Here is a 20,626-nt window from a genome sequence, read left to right as displayed (position 1 = left end):
TCAGTGCCTCTCATCCTGCAAGGAAACTCCATTCAGCTCCCACTTTCCAAAACAAGGCAGGTTAACAGGTAACCTGGCAGAACCACAGGTTAAAAGTGAAAACTGGAAAAAACACAGTTAGGAGCTGGGAAAGGCAGCCCTGGTGTGATGGGGCGGAAGTTGTCAGAAGGAGAGAAGGGACCCAAGGGTGCAGTTTCTGGCTGGGGCTGTAGAGTGACACCTCTGAAGGTAAAGGCTGCCCCAGGCTGTGGTTCAGCTCAGCTCCAGCGGGCTCATGGATCTTGTAGCAAAGGTCATGGAAAACTCTTTTGTTCCAGAGCTTAAAAGTGGGAGGAAAATTGAATTCCCCCAGTGGGAGGCTGAGAAGGTGAAGAATGAAACACACAAAGAGGTTCTGTGTGCAGCTGCAAAAATTACCTTCTGCTGCTTATTAATTAGTGTGACAAGGAGCTGGGGGAAGGTATGAGATGAAAGTTGGTAGTACCAGCTGACTTCTTGTGTTTCCCTTCCCAGAGATGCTGAATTAGCTGGAAAACACCACCCTGGTGTTTTTGGGTGTCACCTTGGTGTCAGTTTGGGTTGTGTGATGTGAAAGAGAGCAATGCTGCATCCCCTCTCTTCATAGTGCCACTGTTCTCAGCACAGGCCGGTGGGAATCCTCCCTAAAGGGTTTTGTGTGTTTGAGAGGACACTGAATAAGGGGACCTCAGAAATTCTTGAGCTGAGGATAAATGAAATTGTCTAGGAGGGAGTTAAGGGGCACTATCAGCTTGTTACTGCCTTTCTTAGGTTGTGACTACAGCTGGCTATGGGATATTGGAGCCCAGAGCAGAAACATCTCCCTCCAGGAGCTGACTTGGAGTGGATTGAGGGTTTCTACCCCTGGGTGCAGAAATTCCTGAATCTTTCTATTCTCAGGCTGTACAAACACCAACACAGTCGGGTTTGTCACCTCCGAGCTCCCTTAGGTCCCCGCAGAGCCCTGGAGCTGCCTGGAGGAGCTCCCCATCCCCTGGCTCATCCCGTTCCTCCGCGCCGGGGCTGTGCATCCTCCCTGACGTCAGCGCAGCATCCCGGAATCCCCTGCACGGAGCCGCAGCCGCTTCGCCCCTGCTTTTCTCAGCACGCATCACTCGGGAGCCCCCAGCGCCCGGCTGCAGGCACATCATCTCAGCTGCAGGCACATCATAGCGGCTGCGGGCACATCATCCCGGCTGCGGGCACATCATCCCGGCTGTGGGCACATCATCCCGGCTAGCTATAGGCACACCATCCCGGCTATGGGCACACCATCCCGGCTGACTATGGGCACATGATCCCGGCTATGGGCACAGCATCCCGGCTGGCTGCGGGCACACACATCATCCCAGCTGCGGGCACAGCCTCCGGGAACCCCCGCTTAGCGCGCCCCGAACCTCCGCAGCTGGCACACAGCTGGCCGAGCCCGGTTATCACGGTGTGATTCTTGAATTAACAGTACTCGTTGTGTGCAGGGGGAGGTTTAACACGAGCCCCCTGTGCCCCCCGTCCAGGATCACTCTCAGCTCTGCAGCTGGGGAGGGGAGAGGCAGCGAGGCGGCGGAATTCGTGTTCCAGCTCTGCCGCTGCTCCCGGTGCTTCCAAGGAGCAAGTAAAAATAGCACTCCGTCATTTTGTAAATAATAGCTATCTCCTCCCGGGCCCAGGGAGTCACGAGCACTCAAAGGGGGAGATTGCAGGAGAAACGGGGGTGTCTGCCTTGGGCCAGGGGCTGGAAGATGGAGAGGACTCGGATAGAGGCACAGGGGAAATGGGAAACCTGAAGCATCTCAGCGACAGCTGCTGCTGGTTGACACCTTGTGCACACCCAGGGAAGTGCCAGACCCTGCTGGTGCGGGACTGCGGGGGCTGGGTCTGTCCCTCCCCTCAGGGCTGCCAGGGGGATTGTGCTGTACACGAGCAGCCAGATCTGAGGCAGAACATTCCTGGAGGAGAGGGGTAGCTCTGCAAAAGCAGGCAGGTGTAGGAAGTGCCATGGTAACACCGTGGGAAGGGTTGGTTTGTTTTCCATTTGCATTGCAGATCTGCCCAGCTGTGGGGGATTTCTACAGGTGGGAACGAGGCAGCACAGCCTGGCAGGCAGAGAGTGGCTCTGTACCCCAGGGGGATACAGCCCTGGCTGACCTGCAGCACCTTGTTCTGCTCCCACACTTGCTCCAAATCGTTCCTAGAAACATGGTTGTGCTGAAACTTGGGAATAAGCTGGGCCTATAAATGAGCAGAGCCCCCAGACAAGGGAATCAACCTCAAACAAATGACTTGGCCACTTGGATCTCTAAATTCAATTCCAATGCTGAACCTGAAAAATCTCATGCTCGTCCAGTTTCGTGTTGGCTCCAGGTTCTTTTTTTGCTTTCTTGGTGCAGCAGCTCAGCAGGGTGGCTGGAAGGGGCTTGAGCAGCCCACCAAGGGCTCTGTTGTGCCAGTGTTGTGCCAATCCTTAGAGTAGCCAGGCCTGGGCTCTAGTCCTTACTCTGCTTCAGTTTCCTACCTGAACCCATTTTTGTTGCATTTTTGTTTCCCTGGTTATAAACAAGACTGGCAGCATCCACCTGCCACCCCAGCAGCCTTGAAGGCTCAACTCGTGCCGGTACAAAAATTGAATTACGGGGAAGGATGCTACTAGGAAATGAAAAGTGCCATTTTGTGTTCTGCAGCAGTTCTAGGGAAAGTGCCTACCCCCTATACAGCCCTTAATTGTTAAATCTTTGCAGAGAACTGGGCAAGACAGCCAAGCTACAGTGTGAGCACATCTATGGCTTGAGCAGGAAATAAGAATTTCTCTGCCGTGTCTCTAAGCAGAGATAGGAGATGCTTTTCTCTCAGCTTCTCTTGCTGAAAACACAGATGCAGTTTCATCTCATTCAGGCTCTGGGTGGATCAGTGTGAGGGTAAGGAGAGGGGAGGCTGCTGGGGCAGCTCCTGATTTCTCTGCAGGTAGAAGTCTCACAGTCACAGATCTGGGAGCAGTGCAGATGCTGGTGTTTTACTTATCTCTGGATTTCCCAGCTCTGCTGAAATCCCTGCCTGCGTAGCAATGATTTAATTTCAGAAATCTCTCCAGATCCCAGCCAAATCCTGCCCTTAGGAGCACATATTAACAGGGAGGGTTCAGTCTCGTTTTTGCCATGAGAGGTGCAGGAAGCTCATTTTTCTCAGTGCTGAGGGACATCACTGAGCTGGTGGTGAAGCCCCAGCTTGTCCCTTCACTGGGTACTGCATGGCCTTGCCAGGGGGTAAATCTGGAGTCTGGAAATGGGGGAATTCTCTTCAGACATGGGTTGTAATTAGTTAATAATATTAATAAGTTATTAATAGATTATTGAAGTTTACTAAAGCCATTATCTTTGATTGGATTTACCAGTAGATTGAAGGGTCAGGAAGTGATCTCTGGAGCTCTGTGACAGCCAGGTTAGAGCATGATGAGGACATAAAGGCTCATTTAAGGATTGTAGGATCATATCAAAAGGTGTCCAAAACTAATTCTGCCTTTTTGTCTTCTCCTGACTTACTGAATCCCTTCCCCTGTGCTTGGACCCAGCAGAGCACATTGAAAAGCACAGACCCTTCCATGACCCCCTGTCCCTCTGGTGCAGGGAACAGCTCATCCTGCACCTCCCGGGGACTGTCTTCCCTGGCCATGGGTGGCCACAACTCCTGATCTGCTGTCCATGGCTGCAGAATGAATGCTGGGGAGGGGAGGGAGAGTTTTGTGTTTTCTCCAAGACATAATGAGCTTTCTCTCGCAGCATGGGGTAGCAGAAAGAGCCTCGCATCACTAAATGTTCTCTGCTGTGTGCCTCATCTGGGGACTTGTTTGGAGGGACACTGAGAATACCCAGAGTGTTTCAGCCTTACAGGAGGGGCTCATTTTGTTTAGACCTCTGGGTGTTTCACAAAGTGTACCGCATACATATTTCTCTTTAACCTTCTTTTTATCACATCAAGATAAGATCAGGGGTTACTTATATAGCACAATAATATCAGCCATGGGCTGCATCAAAAGCTTCTCAGCCATAATAGCTAAAGACATGTATACGTATATTTTAGCCATTAAGGAGAAAACCCTGCCAGAATGCATTACCTTATTTTGGGATGTAAAACTTTGAAGCACAAACCTAAAGCTTCATAGTATTGCAAAATAACTCTCAGGGGACAGAAGGATTTCCATAACTAAATTAAACAATGGGACATCCAGGCCACTTGCAAGGCTGCTGCAACGGCCGAAATTGGGTACTGTGCATAAAACATGAACTCTGCTTTGCAGCTTTAAATTGGTTCTTTCATTAGGAGAGCAGCTCTGAGACAGCTAATGTCACACAACAGCAAGATCTATCCCTAAAGTGGGGAGAATTTATGGGAAGTGAGTGCTGAACTCAAGGCAGCTCATCCATCATGTTTTGAGCACAACCCAGTGGGCAGAGCATAGGACTGGAAATCTGGGAAATCACCGTGCCTTGATTTCCCTGCAAAGTGGGGTAGCAGCAGAGGTGTTAATTAGGAAACATGCCAAAATCCAAGGAAGTCAGGAGGGAGAGCTCTGTGTGCTGGTGGCTCTGTTCAGCACTCCAAGTTATCTGAAGGGATGAGGTTAAAACTGCCCCTGGTTTTAGCAGCTGGGCAGGCAGTGGGGCTCTGTGGCTTTGCAGGGGAAGTGGAGCTGCTGCTCAGCATCCATGAGGGAATCTCAGCCCAGGATGCAGGCGCAGCACGTGATGTGGGCGAGCAGCAGCTTTGTGAGAGTGAGGCACTTAGGAGAACAGCAAGCACGATGGCAGTAAAAGGCAATCAGAATATTGATTCTTTTTACATACAGATAAGCCTGGAGCTGTAACAAACCCAGGGTTCCCTAAAATTGCTGGAACATTGCTAGGCTGTTTATGTGGCTGCGAGACACAAAGGGATTTCAGCTTAAGAAGGAGTTTCAAAGCATCAGGGCTTACCTCTGTATTGAAAACGTGTGGATCTGTACCAGGGTATGGATCATGCAGGCACACAGATTCTGTAAATATGCATTGTCTGGCCGTGTGGGACAGATTTGTCCTCAGTGTAAGCGTGGGAAGCAGCAGAGCTGCACTGGAGATGAATGTGCCCAATTACGAGTGATAAAATCAGCCGTTGTTTGGGGCACAGAGCACGATGCTGCGGGTTCAGCAGAGCAGGAACAAACACCATATAACAAACCTCAGACCCTTGCCTGCACAAGGAAATTCAGCTCTCTAATTGCTTTTTTTTCCCCTTTTTTTTTTCTTTTTGTCCCAGACAGTGTAACTGAAGTCAAGACAGACATTTACGTGACGAGTTTCGGCCCTGTCTCGGACACAGACATGGTAGGTCATCTCGTGGGGAGGGGTGGCTTTTCCTCAGCTGCTGTGGATGTGTCCCACCCTCATCCCAGGACGATATGGGCAAAAGTGGGATTTTCCTAAGCAAAAAGAGCTGGTGGTATCTCAGTTCCAAGGGCAGACAGGAGTTGTTTCCCAAGTGTGCTTGGGCTTTTGGAAACCAATTGATAGCTGGAGGAATGAAGGTGCTCCTTGGGAAGAGAAGAGGATGCCAGCATCTGCTCTGGTTTGGTAGCAGTGTCAGAGAGAATGATTCACCATCAAACCACCCTTAGTGCCTGAACCGGAAGGGAGGCAAAAGAGAAAACAGACAAAGCATGGACTGATTGCACTATTTGGACATGTTCAGGGAAAATTATTAATGAAAAGGCCTGAGGTCTGAATTTAGGCTTGTATTCCCACAACGGTTTGTCTTCTAATTAAAACAGGACTGTGGAGCATAATTAATAGTGAGGTTTCTCAACAGCATTTCTTGCAGCTCGTATTCCACACACACCCAGAGATGGGTTGGCTGTGGGTGGTTGCTCAAGAGTTTCAGGATGCCACATGAGGACAGTTGTGCATTCAGGACTGAGTCCCTCCTGCATGTCCAGCCCCTGAGGTGACCTGATGCTGGCACAGCCCAGGCCAGTGTGGTGGGCAGTCCATGCCATGGAGGGAGCCCATTTTTGGGGAGGGAGCAGGCTATCACTGTCCAGGCCAGGCTGGAGCAGTGTCCTGTGGCTTTCACAGCCCCTCCAGAGCTGCAAGGGTTGAATTTTCTGGGCTGGCATGGCCTGAACATGTCTTCAGCTGTACCATAACAATCCTGTGCTGACAAGCAGAGGAGCTGGGGGAGAATAAAATCTCTGTGTTTCATGGAGTTGCTCACTCCATCACTCAAACCTGTGTTGCTTTGGGAAGACCACTCCCTCCAGGGCAAGAAGTTAAGTTGATGTCAGTGTAATCAAGATTATGAACCTCATCTGAGTTCTCCCTCTCTCTTCTGCTTTCCTACCACAGCAGACACCCATAATATATTCAGCAGTGGTAGCCCTTGGGGAGTGTCTGATAATTACTTCCAAGGTGGAGCATATTTGATTAAGGGAGTGTGTATAATGAACTGTGAAGAAAAAAATATGAGGTATTGAAAAGAGGAAGGTATTCTCTGCAATGTGATTTGACAAAATGAATTTAAAATTAGGACGACAGTTAAGGAATAATAAATTATTTCCCCTCTGCGTGCTTTCGTTCCGTGTATTTTACAAATGCATAGCGAATTTAGCGTTTTAGCTCTGCTGCTAAAAGCAAAGGAGAGGAACCCCATCTCCTCGGGAAGCGTGGGGAAATCCTACTCTGGGGCTTCCTTTCGTCTCGGGAGTGGGGAAGTCCCTCCTTCCCCGCTGGCATCTCCCTGGTGCTGTGCTCCCACCCTCCCACAGCTGCCCTCGGTGCCCTGGGAAGCAGCTCCAGCTCATCCCAGCGCCTGGAATTACGGTGATGGAGGAGAGGCAGGTAAAGCTGCCGTGGGGAGAGGGGAAGAGCAGCTGCTTATGAAGCGTGGAGGAGGAGGAGGAGGTGGAGACCTCACCGAGGTGCTCCAAGGGACTCCTAATCTCTCTTTCAGTTTGGAGAGCAAAGCCTGATCGGACCTGACGCACACCTCAGTCCTCGGGACCGAGCTCTTGCCGCTTTTCCTCAGTCCCGGGGGAGTTATACAAAAGAAAAGAAAAATTGAAGAGGGTTTTTTTGTTTCATGGATGGACTCTGAGGACAGAGTCAGTCTTGATGTTTTCAGTCACTTCTGTAGGCGGAGAAGAGAATAACACAGAACTGAGTGTGCTCCTTGGAAAGGGTGAGGTGGAAATAATGCTTTTATGGAAAGAAGCACAGAAAAGAGTGGAAGACTCTGAACATGATTTCTCTTTTCTTCAGGAATGATTCCTAAGCATTAAAGAAGATAAGCAAGACCTTGGAAGTCATTAAAACTGTTTTACTTCTTTGTCTGGCACTTTTTAAATAGGAACAGGGAATGAGAGAGCTCTTCTCCCGATAAGGACTTTCCCCAAACCTCCTGGGACTGCACACAGGCTCATTTCTTTGGGTTTATCCCAAGAAATAATGACTCAGAGCTCACTTCTATGAAGGGGCAAAATACCTTGTACAGGGCCCATGAGAATGTAGAATTTCTCTTTCCTTCCCCAGCCAAGATCCAGAAGGTTCATATTTGAGCGGGGGTGTCTCCATGGCCAGGGAGCAGGGATGGATTTATTTACTGAGATGCTTCCATTCAGCTGCCATCTGCTGCAAAACCTGTAGGAATTTCTCTGTCCTATAGGAAAGTGATGCACAGTGGTTTTTAAGCGCTGCTGAGAAGTGCTGCAGGAAAGAAATCACTCACAATGATAAGTTTAGTTGGTCCTGCGGCCTCCAGGAATGCATAAATAAAGACTACGAGTCTGCAGCAGCAGGGGGAAGGCAGAACAATTGGGACAGGATTTCCAAAGACCTTTCTGTCTCTAAAAGTGGTTTCTGAATCTGCATTCACTGAGTGAGAAGCTGGCCTTGGCTGCAGGGTTTCAAAGAGGTGATTTCTAACTGCCCCAGCTGGAATTTGGCCTAGGAAATGGGTCTCTACACTGGCAGAAAGAAGAAAAAAAAGAAAGAAAAAAAAAAGAAGAAGAAGAAGAAAAGGGAAATAAAACAAAAACAAACAAACAAACAAAAACCCACCCAAAAACAAACAAAACAAAAAAACAAAAAAAAAAACAAAAAAAAACAAAAAAAAAAAAAAAAAAGAGAAAAAAAAGAAAGAAAAAAGAAAACAAAAGAAAACAAAAGAAAGTCACAGGATCCTGTAATGCCTGTGAAGTTTTTGATTCATGATTTTCTAAAAGTGGCCTGGGGAACAAAATAACATTAAGATAATGTCATGCAAGTCAAGTTTATTTCTTTTTTCTTTTTTTTAATGAGCAGAGATATAATTACCAGCATCCTGGCCAGATTCCATCTCTAGGATCTTTATTTTTGCTTTCTGAAATGCCTGTGTAGCTGCACATAATGGCCTTCCTCCCCTGAAACATCTGGATATAGAGGTGGTGGTGCAGCAGGGCTACCCCAGCTGTGGCCACTGTAGGCTGTGCTGCAGCTTCTCTGCAATGCTCAGAAACACTGACACGCACATTTTGACATCATAGGTAAGTCATTTTCCAAAATGTGCTGAATCCCATCTATCCTGCACTGCTGTAAATCCCTGCTTCTTGTTGCACCACACTTCGTGCCACCCAAGGTGTGCCAAAACCCAGTTTGGTCTATGACTGAAGATGCCACCTCTTGAGCTGAGTAAAACACAACTCACTTTTCTCTCCTCTCTCCCCAAAGGAATACACCATTGATGTCTTTTTCCGGCAGTCCTGGAGAGATGAAAGACTGAAGTTTGATGGTCCCATGAAAATCCTTCCCCTGAACAACCTGCTGGCCAGCAAGATCTGGACTCCTGACACTTTCTTCCACAACGGGAAGAAATCTGTTGCCCACAACATGACAACCCCCAACAAGCTACTGCGCCTGGTGGACAATGGCACCCTCCTCTACACCATGAGGTGAGGCTGGGTCTCCTTCCAGGGAATCCCTGCACACACAGGGACCTCAGGGTGCATCACAGCAGGGTTTATGCAGGCTTCCACTAACTCTTGTTAGCAGACTTGAGTCCTACCCTGCTGCTTTCCATGCTCTCCTGGTTTCCTACCTATGGACCATCACTGACCCTCAGCCTGGCACATTTTTACAGGTAGATTTTCCCTCATCCTTTACATTGATTTTTTGCTTTTATGTGCCGAGGTAGAAGTGTTGGGATCTATAGTTTGTGAGGTTGATGTGCCACCTGGTTTAATTTTCTTCCTGACCTGTGATGGGATATGAATCAGGTATCCAATGTCGGTATGGGAACATTAGTCTGGGAGAATTTGTTATTGTCCAGCAGCTTGAGAACAGATCTAAATTTGTTCAGAATGTTAGAGCAGAACCATTTCACACATCTAATGAGACCAAGCTTGCTTGTGACAACAATGGGGTTGTTTTTTCCCACTTTGTGGAAGAAAAAAAATACAAATCTGTGTGATCAATGCACATCATTAGGGAAAAAACTCAACAAACAGCTAATTAAAAACTGTGATTTGGAGAAGCCAGGGTTGCAGGAGCCATAGGTTGTAAATGAAACAACAAGATGCTGATAAATGCATAAGAAAGGTATTGAGCTGATCTTGGCAAGATGTAAATCTTTGTTTTAAAAAATTATTTTCTCTGTCTCCATCTCCAAGCCAATCCTACCTAATAACAGGCTTCATTGTGGATTCTGTGTGCTGAGATGCTGCACTTTCACCTCTGTTTTTGAGGACCAGGCAGAATTTCATCTCTTCATAGTTAAACTGAATGTGAATCTACATGGTGTCAGCAAGTTTTACAGCCTGCATTGATAAACAATGCCTTACTTTTGTGCAGCAGTTCTCAAATATGAGCTAATCCTGTCAGTGCCCTGGGGGTTTAGGTCTCCACACTTCAATGATCTCACATTAAGGCAGATGGGGTAAATGAAGGGAAAAGCCCAACTTGACTTAAGGGCTCTGTTCTGCTCCCAGCTCTCTGACCTGCAAGTAGACAACTCACACTCCCTGCACTTTGTGTCATTGTCTGATTTTAAAGTATTACAGGAGCTGCTGGCATAAGACAGGGAACAAAAAAAGACTCAATTTCAGAGCTTTTAAATCATTTCACTACTTCTTTATTCAGCAAACAGCCATTAGCTTCAGCAAGTTTTGTGTGACTAAGAAAGTATTGGATTTATTTTTCCATTCAGGGCTGGGCAGGTGCCAGGATGGCAGCAGCATCATGAGACTCTTGGGAATGAGCTTCTGGAAGAAAAGAGAGTCTTGGGATTTTTAAAAATAAACTCAAATCATCCTTCAGTTTAGCCGTCTGCTGAATAACTGGGGAGTAAAGGACCTCCTTTTACAGGTGCTCCTCTCCCCTTAAATACATCCCTAAGGCTTTGTCAGAGGTGAGGAACCCACTCAGAGGCTGAGGGCTGGATATGAGACCTTTTGTCATGTTTTGAATTGCACAGAACCAGGAGCTCTTGTGCACAGAGCTCTTTTCTTTATCCAGTGTGTGAAGCCCAGGTGGAGCTCCGGGCAGCACATCCTGGAGCTGGTCCTGTGGTTAGAGCTGACCAGATGACCACAGTGTGCTGGGACAGAGCAGGACTCTCTGGGATTGCAAACACATCCAGGATGGGGTGTTTGTCCTGGGGCATCTGATGATTCCCTTTCCTCCTCTTGGTGCTGCTCAGAGACAGGGTCTCTTTTGAGTGGGGTGTCAGAAATGAAGATGCAAGGGCACAGACTGCAGGGCCAGGACCATGCCTCAGGCTCAGCCACCAAATCCTACCTGGCTTTGCCATTCCAAGGCACTCCCACCTCAATTCCCCTGTCAAATGATGGTAATATCACCCTTCCTTGTTAACTGCTTTGAAACTTCCTCCCAGGGAAGGGCTGAAGGGAGTCTATTGTTTTCTGTCCAAGTGATACATTTACTGTCCTCCTCCATGCCCAAGGACGTGCATGTGTGTCCTTCTTAAAGGAAGGTGCAGGATCTTGAAGCCAAATTCACACAGCTGACATCCAGCAAAGTGCAAATACCAAAGGGGTGCCCTGCTGGCTGGGGAGAGAGTTTGGGCTTCCACCACATTTCCAGTGGCCTGGCAGCACTGCCCAGGTGATCCCTTGCAGGCTCAGTCTAGATTGATACCTGGCCATGCAGTTTGACTCCTGAGAATATCCTGCTCCTTTCCCTTGTACCAGCCAATATCCTTGAGGGATCAGCTCTGCTGATGTGCAATTAGAGGCGCGTCTCTTGCTATTTGTCCTGCTGGGAAAGCCAACTTCTCTTAGTCAGGACTTACAGTTATAGATGAACTTGCTCTGGTGGAACAGCAAGTCTAACACATGCATCCAGCAGAATTACACCTGTGTGACAATATTTATAGCTCCTGGAGAGAGCCTCTTTATCACTGACCTGAGCTCCCAGAAGCCGCACAGCAGCTGTAGTCGAGCATCCAGAGATTTCCTACAGTCACGGCACATTCTCCTCGTGGAGCAGTGCAATGTCACAGTGCACACCCCTGACCACTGACAGGCCTTGGCACCTGGGCCACAAAACAACCTTTGTGACCACTGCACTGAACTGCATTTCTCTGCTCTCCAGGATTACTGCTCCCTCTGCATCTTCCCTGCTCCTCCACCTGCCTCAGAGGGCATGGGGAGTGCAGTTTTATTACATAGCCCTGCCTCTGCAGTCTCTTTTTGTGGAGCTCCTACACAATCTGAGTAGTTCACAAAAGCCCAGCTATGGTCTCTAAGCTCTGGTGTCAGACCTGAGTGCAACAACCTGGGAATTGTGCATGGATTACATAAGGAAGAGACAAAAGTAGCCAGCCATCTCTGGACGTACTCTCTGGCTCAGACTGTGTGGGGCACATAGATAATGTTCTGGTTCTTTCCCCCCTTGAAGCATATAAAAATAGTAAAAGTTTAATGCTGTGCTGAAGGGATTCAGCTTTGTGAATCAAGGTTTAAAAAGCTCTTCTGCTCTTAACAGGGCCTGTCAGAATGGCGTGTTGAGGCTTTGTGGTTATTGTCAGAGTAGTTCCCAGACAATATGTGCTCAAGTTATGCACTTGGAGGATGTTTTCTTTACCTGTCAGGTTGACACAATCACTGCATGCCAAAAGACTCTGCCTCAAGAGCCTGAGCTGCTGAAGACAATGTGAAGTCCTTGGAAGGAGGGCCTGTGAGCCCTCAGGTGAGGCAGAGGCAGAGCAGGAGGGAAAGCTGAGCCCAGCACACGTGCAGACCTACAGGGGCTGTGGAATCCCAGAACAGGACACAGGTCCTCTCCCTGCTGTGCCACGCTCAGGTGTTTGGGCTTTTTGAAATCACAGAGCTTTGCAGTGTCTGTCCCTCAGCAAAGGCTTTGGGTGTCTTTACTGGCTGGGGATTCACAGGCAAGCTGTGATGGCTCCAGGCTTTGCAGAGCTCTCCCCCACGATGGAGGTGCAGCCTCGCTGCAGGAACAGCAGCTGGGACAGCCCAGCACCAGCTCTCCTGGGCTCTGGGGGCTGGCAGCTGTTTGTCTGTGTCCCACACCAGGGCTGATCCCAGAAAACATCACAGACAGATCCAAGCAGAGCAGAGCTTGGCTGGCTGATAAAAACACAAGCAGGCAACAAGATGAGATTTGCTCCAACTTTTCCCTGCAGGAGCAGATCCAAAGACAAAAATGATTTGTTTTCCAGGCTTGGCTTTGTGCAGGCAGAGTTTTTTAAGGAAACTGTCCCAGGAGGGAGAAATCTTCAGAGAACACCTTATCTCACTGCATTTCTGCCATCATGGGCTGGAATCTCCAGGGACTGGGGGAGGATGGAAAGTGCAATCAGTGCTTCCGGATCCAGCACGAGGATCCTAGAAGCAATTTGGCTTTCAAAGCTCAAACCCCGGCAATTAAAACCTAACCTAGATTCTCCCACAGCCTAAACCGTAAACACTGCTCGTCCTGACTGTGGTTATTAATGAACCTCCTGGAGAAGAAATCAGGACAAAACTCCAGCAGTATCCCTGGCATAAACAAAGCCAGCCCTGCCGTGCAGGGTGCTGTCATGTTTTCGTACCACTCACACTCCGAGGGATTATTACATTTGCGTCCCAGAAATTGGGCTGAGATCCTGGCTCATCCTGCAGCTGCACGCAGGTAACGACAGGGGCTCTAATGACACATCAAAGGCTTTGCTAAGCTGCCGGTAACCATGAGAACGCCGCTGAAGAGGTTTGTTATCCCTCAGCCCCGGCAGAGGTGTGTTGAGCCTGATTCACGCTTCTTGCCATTGTGTTGGTGCAGTTCAAAGGACTTCCCGTGACTTTGAAAGAGGAAAAATACATGGGTTCTGTCCTGGATGTTCCACTTTCAGTGCCATTGTGCCAGCAAAGTGAAGAGAAAACGCGAGAAGTTTGGGGTTTGGCTTCAAGACAGTTCTGCAGAAGTTACTGCAGGTGCCTGGGACAGATGAGCCAAAGGCTATGACTGCTGGCTGATGTGATTTCTGGCACCTTGGCTATTTTTTATGTGCTCTTTAGGCTTTCTAAGGACATTTCAAGGCTCCTGGATGTGAATAGCCCATCAGAGCAATGAAGCAAAACGCAGTGGCTCTCTGGCCATCAGCTCCCTTGCACAGGATAAGGGACAGAGATGAGAATTTCTGCAATAAATACTTTAATCCAAATGCTGCAGAGGCTGTGGTAATTGTCTGGGGAGGGAAAGACATTCCTTGTGGTTTGACATTTTGACATTTCATGTGTTACCTGTGAGCCTGCTGACCTGTGGCTGGCTGAAGCTGCTGAACCAGACTCATCTCGCTGGAATGATGCCACTTGCTTTTTTATTTAATTTCGGGAGACTTAAAAACTCCTTCAGTTGTAGGTGGAGAAGTGGCAGATTAAGTTGCTTTTTCAGTGGTTTGTTGATGGATTCATTGTTTTATTGCTTGCTGGCTCAGCTAATAAAACAGGATTTTGATTTAAAATGCAGCTGCTGCATTCCCAAACATAGAGGGAGTCATCCAGAATCCATTAAAAGTTGTCTCCTTCCCTTAACAACACTTGCTTTTGTTGTCCATGGCCTGGAGAGGACAGGAGGGTTTGGCCAAGGTCGTCTCTGCTGCTATCCTGGTCCCTTCTGGAAGCTCTAAATGGCACAGACCCACAATCTGCAGTCCTTGGGGTCATTCAGCCTTAGTCAGAGTGGCTGATGGTCACAGCCAGCACTTGCAGACAATACAGTGGGTGGAGAAGAGTTTTCTGTGGTTTTTTGGGTGAGTTCAGGGTGCATCAGAAGGAAAGCACTGGTCAGAGCTGAGATCCTTTGGAAAAGCCAACTTTGGGAACTCCCAGCTAAGAACCTTCTGAAATAATAAAGCAATGAGGGAAGCAGATGAAAAAAACAGGAAGGTAAAAAGGAAAATTCTGGTATGGGCTGCTGAGGGAGACAGGGGAAATGCCTCAATATTTTCCTGACACAAGTGACAGTGACAAAATGAGAAGCAAAAGGTCCATTGCAGTTGGGAAAGACAAAGAAAGAATCAAAGATCTGTGAGAATATGCTTGACAAACTTGCCAGCCATGAGCTCCCCAAGTGGATTTTGAGCTTGCTGAAGAGAACATCACAAAAGAAACAACAGGAAGAGCAAGGCAGTCAAGTCCACACCAAGCTGCCAGGTTTTTATACCTGCTTCTTGAAATCCATATTGGAAAAGAGAGGCATCAGAGCAAATGAGCAATTTGTTCATGATGGCCTTTGAGTGTCCAGGAGAAAACAACTTCAATACTGTGCTTGTAGGTTTGTCAAAATCGCTGTCAGTCTTCAGTGAGTCTTGACTGAAGTCTAAAGGTCAGGTCTTCTTCTCTTTCATGTAAAACAGGTGAGGAAGAAGAGATCATCAAGTCAGGGAGAGTGATTTGTGTCCAACGAGCTGCTTTGGGCACACAGTGGTTCTTGGCTTGGGTGAGAAAGCCAGGCTGGAGCCAGATGTGAAGCAAGCAGGACACTCAGCATCCCCTCTTTGCCAGGTTCTCACAGGACACAGTGTCTCCATGGGCATGGATTCAGAAAGGGCTGGCACACTCACTGCAGGCCAGGCCCTTGGTCTCTGGTGCACTGAATTGTCAGATATTCTCAAAGACTTGGAGAACTGAGGGTTTATGCCCTGCTTTGAGTGCTGCAGGGGCTCCTGAGAGTTTGGACCACCCAGCTCTGCCCCACCAAAGTTACAGCAACTCTCCTCCTCTGCTTGTTGATTTAAGTCCTCTGCTCTCTCTCGTGGCATTGTCAGCTTTCATAAACCCTCTGGGAGCTGCAGGTGAAGCTGGATGTGGGTCTGAAAGCCCAGGGTTCCTCTGCTCCCCTGGCAGAGCAGAACTCCCAGGTGATGGGGAGGTTCCAGTGCAGCAGCTGTGCAGGGTTTGCTGCCCTTGTGTGGGTCTCCCTTCTCACAGCACCAGCTGCCACATGCAGCCACTGTGACTGCAACTGTGCCACCCCTGCCACCTCACAGCCATTCTGCTTTGTCTCCTCCACAGGGAATTTGTGAAGGGTTTCTTTTTGTCCACTGAATTTTATCATGCCAAATTTAAAATGCAGTCTTCTTCTCCTTTTTTTTTTTTTTTTTTTGTAGAATCATTTAAGGTTTATCTGCCTGAAATAAATAACCTTCTTAAAAATTTTATTCCTTTTTTTTTTTTTTAATTTTTATTCTTTGCTTTTAGCAAACAAAACCCAAAGCCTTTATTTTTTCAGGGTTTATTTTGCATTTGACTTAAGCCTCAGTATTTTCTGTGAAGAATAACTTAGCTGAACATTTTTCTAGCCAAAGGAAAATATCTCAATAGAAGCTCCTTGACCTTTTTGCACATGCCACCTTTAGTCTGTGCAGTTGCCCTTTGCATCCACATGTTGCTCCTGCCATGGTTTGTTTGCTGAGCCATCAGAAGTGAGTCCTTTTTTTCTCTCCAAAATGGTTCCTTCAGAGCAGATTGTTTTAGACATCTCCTGGGAAGTTGTCTCTCCTGGCTCCCTTTCCCTGGCTGCACGCTCTGCAGTGCTCCAGGAAGGAACACGAGCTCCCTTTTTTAGAGCCCTGTATAATGGATCCTTTTATGCCTGGCCCCACATTCTGCAGCACTCTGCTTTTATGGCTGTGCCTCCTTCACAAAGCTGCTTCCTGACAAGGTATCCTACAGGGATTTGGGGGATTTGGAAAGCACAGGTTGTCCTGCACACCCCCAGGATGTTCCAGTTCTTCTCCTGCCTGCAGCATCCTCTGCCTGCAGTGCTGCCAGCGAGGGAGGAGCCAGGGGAGGTGGGATGGGGTGTCCCACATGGACAGGGGGTGTTGTGTCCTGGTGGCTTCATAAGTCTGGACCTGGTGCAATCTGTCAGCCCTGTTCCCTGGGAGCCCCTGGAGCCCTTCCCCTCTGCTTTCCAGAGGTCCATGAGGTGTCCCCTGGCCCCAGCAGCAAACAGGAGTCCTGGGCTCTGGCAGATTTCCCCATTGCACGCAGTGGGTGAAGACGAACTTGATCAATAGGGTTGAGTTTACACCCTGGGAAAGGGCCAGGCCTGTCCCTGAGTGTCCCTGTGCTCTGTCCTGCAGGCTGACCATCCACGCCGAGTGCCCCATGCACCTGGAGGACTTCCCAATGGACGTGCACGCCTGCCCCCTGAAATTTGGGAGCTGTAAGTACCCCCAGCAGCCTCTGTGAGGAGGTGCTGCAGAGCTGAAGAGCAGTCCTTTCTCTGGCTAGTGTCATACAGTATTTTAGTAACAGTAATATTCATTTTTGCTAGTGATAATGTGACCAATTTTTTTTTCTGGTGTTTTATACATGCAATTCCTACCATCACTGAGCAAGCTGTGCTCAACTCAGGCTTACACCCATGGTTTAACCCTCAGGTTAGACACCCGTGGTTTTGCTGTAAATTTATTTAGAAAGTAGCCAAGTGGGAATTGGTCTCTTCTCCCAGGTAACAAGTGACAGGATGAGAGGAAATGACCTCAAGTTGTGCCAAGGGATGTTTAGATTGGATATTAGGGAAAAATTCTTCACTGTAAGGGTGGTCAAGCATTGGAACAGGCAGCTCAGGGAAGTGGTGGAGTCACCATCCCTCAAAGCGTTCAAAAAATGTGTAGTTTGGGCACTTGGGGACATGGGCCTGGGAGTGCTGGGTTAATGGTTGGACTTGATAATCTTAGAAGTCTTTCCTAGCATTAATGATTGTATGATTATAAATCTGAGTTCTGCTTTTTCTTCATCACAAAGGGATGCTGGGAAGACAGATTTGGGACAGCAGTGGTGGCAGCTGCTGGGTGTCCCATCCTGCCAGCCTGTGGAGGGCCTGAAATACCTGAATGGTTCCTCTGGCTCCATGTTCCCATGGAGCTTACAAAACCCTTGTCCCTCTTCAGTCTGTCAGGCAGGCTTCTCTCAAGGGAAAGGCTTGGAAGCTCTGGGAATCTCAGTCCCAGCAGCCAAGGCTCCTGGTTTAGGGGAGATTTACAGGCTGCTCCCAGCCTCCCAGCCTCCCAGACTTGCAGCTGCTCTGCTGCTTGGGCTTGCCATAGAAGTTCCCTTATCTCTCCCATATGCAAGTTAAATTTAGTTTGGTTTTGTTCCTAAAATGAGTGGGAGCCAAACCTCAAGACCCTGGTTCACCATGATGTGAAAGTAAACATCCTAGTCTGGCTCTGCCTGGAGCCTTTCCCAGGTCTAACGAGCTGAGCACCACTTGTAGTCTGTATTTGTGTTAGATGAGAGTTTACCACCCCCAGCTAAAGAATGAGCCCACACCAGTAACCCCCAGAGAAACCCCAACCTTCCCAAACTGACACTTCCTTCCTGGAGCCATTTGGGAGCTAACTGAGGACAAAGTTGAAAAGTTTGATTGGCAGAAGAGGAAATCATATTTATCATGTGCATCTGCTCTTCTGCCTCATGACGAACTGTACCCATGAAAGTGGATTATTCAGAACTACTAAAATACAGCTATTTCTTAGGCAGCACCTAATTAAATGTAGAACTCATTGCCACGAGACATCACTAAGGCCAGTAAAATAGCAAGCCTCAGAGAAGGATGAATTATTAATGTTAATTGACCTTGTGAGGAGGAATATCAAATCTCATACCTCAGGCCTAAACTCTGGGATTATTACAAGACTGCAGGAAGGCAGATTACTCCACATCTAATTGCTTATAATGTTTCTTGGTGAGGAGAAGAGATTAATGTGTGTATTTCTGCTGGAACACCCTTTGGGGTTATTTTTTTACTGATTTGACCTCTGAATGATTAGAGTTTTGAGACAGGGAGCTCAGAAAGCTGCCCCTGGTTAACATTAATGTGACTTTTTCTAAAGCATCCCACACAGCATCCGAGCTCACCTCTCCTGTGTTGGAGTGGGATTAAACCAGTGTTTTCACTGAAAAGCCATTGACAGCTGGAAGCTGCTCATTTTCAAGAAGCCTAAAGTGGGTCAGATTTGTAATTAGAAGGACAATGCCAGTGCCAGACCCATGCTGCTCACAGGATGTTGAGTTTGCCTCACAGACCATTTTCTGCTGTTCCCCACAAGTGGCTCAGCAGTGGCCTTCTATCCCTGGGCCACCATGGCAGCCCCTCAAGGGGGCAAGGCAGAGAATTTGCAGAGGAATTAAAGGCATCAGGCATTCCAGAGAGCTTCAGCTGCCCACCTGCATCATCCCTCAGGCCAAGTGCAGTGAAGGGATGGCTTTGCCTATCCCCCTGCTCCCTGGGACATGAACGTGCACTGCAGAGAGCTGTTCCTAAGCCATCACAGGACATTTGTACAGCAGCTATCTGACACTAGGGGAGCAGAAGATGTTGCTGAATTTACCAGTTCCTCTAAATGCCCACGAGCTGTCCCTGTTTGGATTGGATTTTGCATTGCAAACGAGGTATTGAGCAGAACCAAAGCAGCTGTCTGGCATTAAACATGTTCCAAGCATCCATGCCTGTGTGACATCAGATACCTTCTGTCCCACACAGCCTGATATACACACAACTGAATTATCAAGAATGGTGGCAATGAAAGTGTGGGCAGGTTCTTTTGGTAGGCTGAAAGTGGCAGTGGCTGGACTGTGACTGTAGAGCAGGAGGTGTTGCCCCTCAGGTGAAAGAGCAGTGGCTGAGCTCTACAGAGCTCTGAAGGAGGATGGACGGCTCCAGAAGCATGTGGAGGGCTGAAAGGAGGGGTTGGAAGAGCAGAGTGTTGCACATGGGGTGAGAGGTACCAGTCTGCATCAGAAGAGCTCAGGCAGCACTCTGGCCTGCTGAGAAACATTGGCTGATCATCAAAACCACTCCCAAGGCTTTGCACAGCCCCTGCTTAACATTGAACAGATCTGCCAAAACCCGCAGTGGGGGGATAACAGTGGTTGTTTTAGAAAGATCACAGAAATGTGATTTTCTCAGGACACAATCTCCAAAGCTGGAGCTGAGGCGTTTCTCTAGCAGACCTGACACATTGTTTGACCTGACCCCAGCCAAAGAATTCCTTCAGGTCTTCACCAGGAGAAGGTGGTAGGTAAAAATGAACTGAAAGCTGGTTTAGTGAACTTTGTTCTTGCTTAAAAAGCTGGTGCAAAGCTGGTATGGACAGGAATTTTGGGCCTTATGGGGAGAAATAGCTCCTAGCAGAGTGTGGAGAGACCCAATTTTTGGATAACCATAGGACTGGAAAAAACAAGAGCACTCTTGAAAGAGGGATTGGCTGGGTTAGACACCCATGGTTTTTCTGTAAATTTATTTAGAAAGTAGCCAGGTGGGAATCAGTCTCTTCTCCCAGGTAACCAGTGACAGGATGAGAGGAAATGACCTCAAGTTGTGCCAAGGGACGTTTAGACTGGATATTAGAAAAAATATGGACAAAATATGAAAAATTAGGACAGAGCATGGGCTCAGTCACAAACACAGCCAAAAAGCATTTAGGTGTGAGAGGACACCACCTCTAAATCCGAGAGTCTTGGAGAGGGTTGCTTTTGAGTGAGAGTAAAGACTTTTAACTTTTAAACCTAAAATTTAGCCCCATTTGCATTCAGCCTTTGTTGCCAGCTGCTGCCAGCAGGACTTTCCCTGTCCCTGGCATGGCAGGGCTGTGGCTGTCCTGCTGCCCCAGCATCCTGCTGGCCTGGATGCCTTCCTGTGCTGTCCCTGCTTGGAGCCAGCCCTTGCAGAGTCAGCACGTCACAGGGACAGCCTCTCTCAATGACAGAGCTCTGCCCCTCTCCAGCTCCCTTCCAACAACCCCAGCTCGCTCCTGCTCATTTGATTTAACAGTTGTTGATCTGCCTTGGTCTCTGGCCATGCTTGGCTGTGCTCAGCCATGTGGCTCTGAGAGATGCACAGCAAGGATTAATTTGGCTACAGGCTAATTTTGGTATATTTTAGGTCGGGCAGAAGCACAGATCTCGTTCTTCTCCCTCCTCTGCAGATGCCTACACAAAGACAGAGGTGATCTACACCTGGACCCTGGGGAAGGATAAATCCGTGGAAGTAGCCAAGGGTGGATCTCGCCTGAACCAGTATGACCTGCTAGGCCATGTGGTTGGGACAGAGATGGTTCGATCCAGCACAGGTATTTGTGG

General features: G+C 48.3%; 1 protein-coding gene across 5 annotated transcripts in view; it reads left to right on the top strand.

Annotated features, from left to right (window-relative positions):
• The window catches only part of LOC106853776 (gamma-aminobutyric acid type A receptor subunit alpha3), a 96,881-nt gene that overhangs the window by 57,114 nt on the left and 19,141 nt on the right, over positions 1–20,626 (top strand). For all 5 annotated transcript variants that reach the window (XM_014877238.2, XM_088173331.1, XM_088173333.1 and 2 more), the window contains exons 4-7: positions 5,302–5,369; positions 8,745–8,965; positions 16,621–16,703; positions 20,473–20,616. In XM_014877238.2, coding sequence (XP_014732724.1) covers positions 5,302–5,369; positions 8,745–8,965; positions 16,621–16,703; positions 20,473–20,616 — 516 coding nt within the window. The remainder of the gene's footprint in view (positions 1–5,301; positions 5,370–8,744; positions 8,966–16,620; positions 16,704–20,472; positions 20,617–20,626) is intronic.

This window comes from Sturnus vulgaris, chromosome 14 (genome assembly GCF_052056855.1).
Source record: "Sturnus vulgaris isolate bStuVul1 chromosome 14, bStuVul1.hap1, whole genome shotgun sequence".
Lineage (NCBI taxonomy): Eukaryota > Metazoa > Chordata > Aves > Passeriformes > Sturnidae > Sturnus > Sturnus vulgaris.
This window is presented reverse-complemented; position numbering and strand designations above follow the sequence as displayed.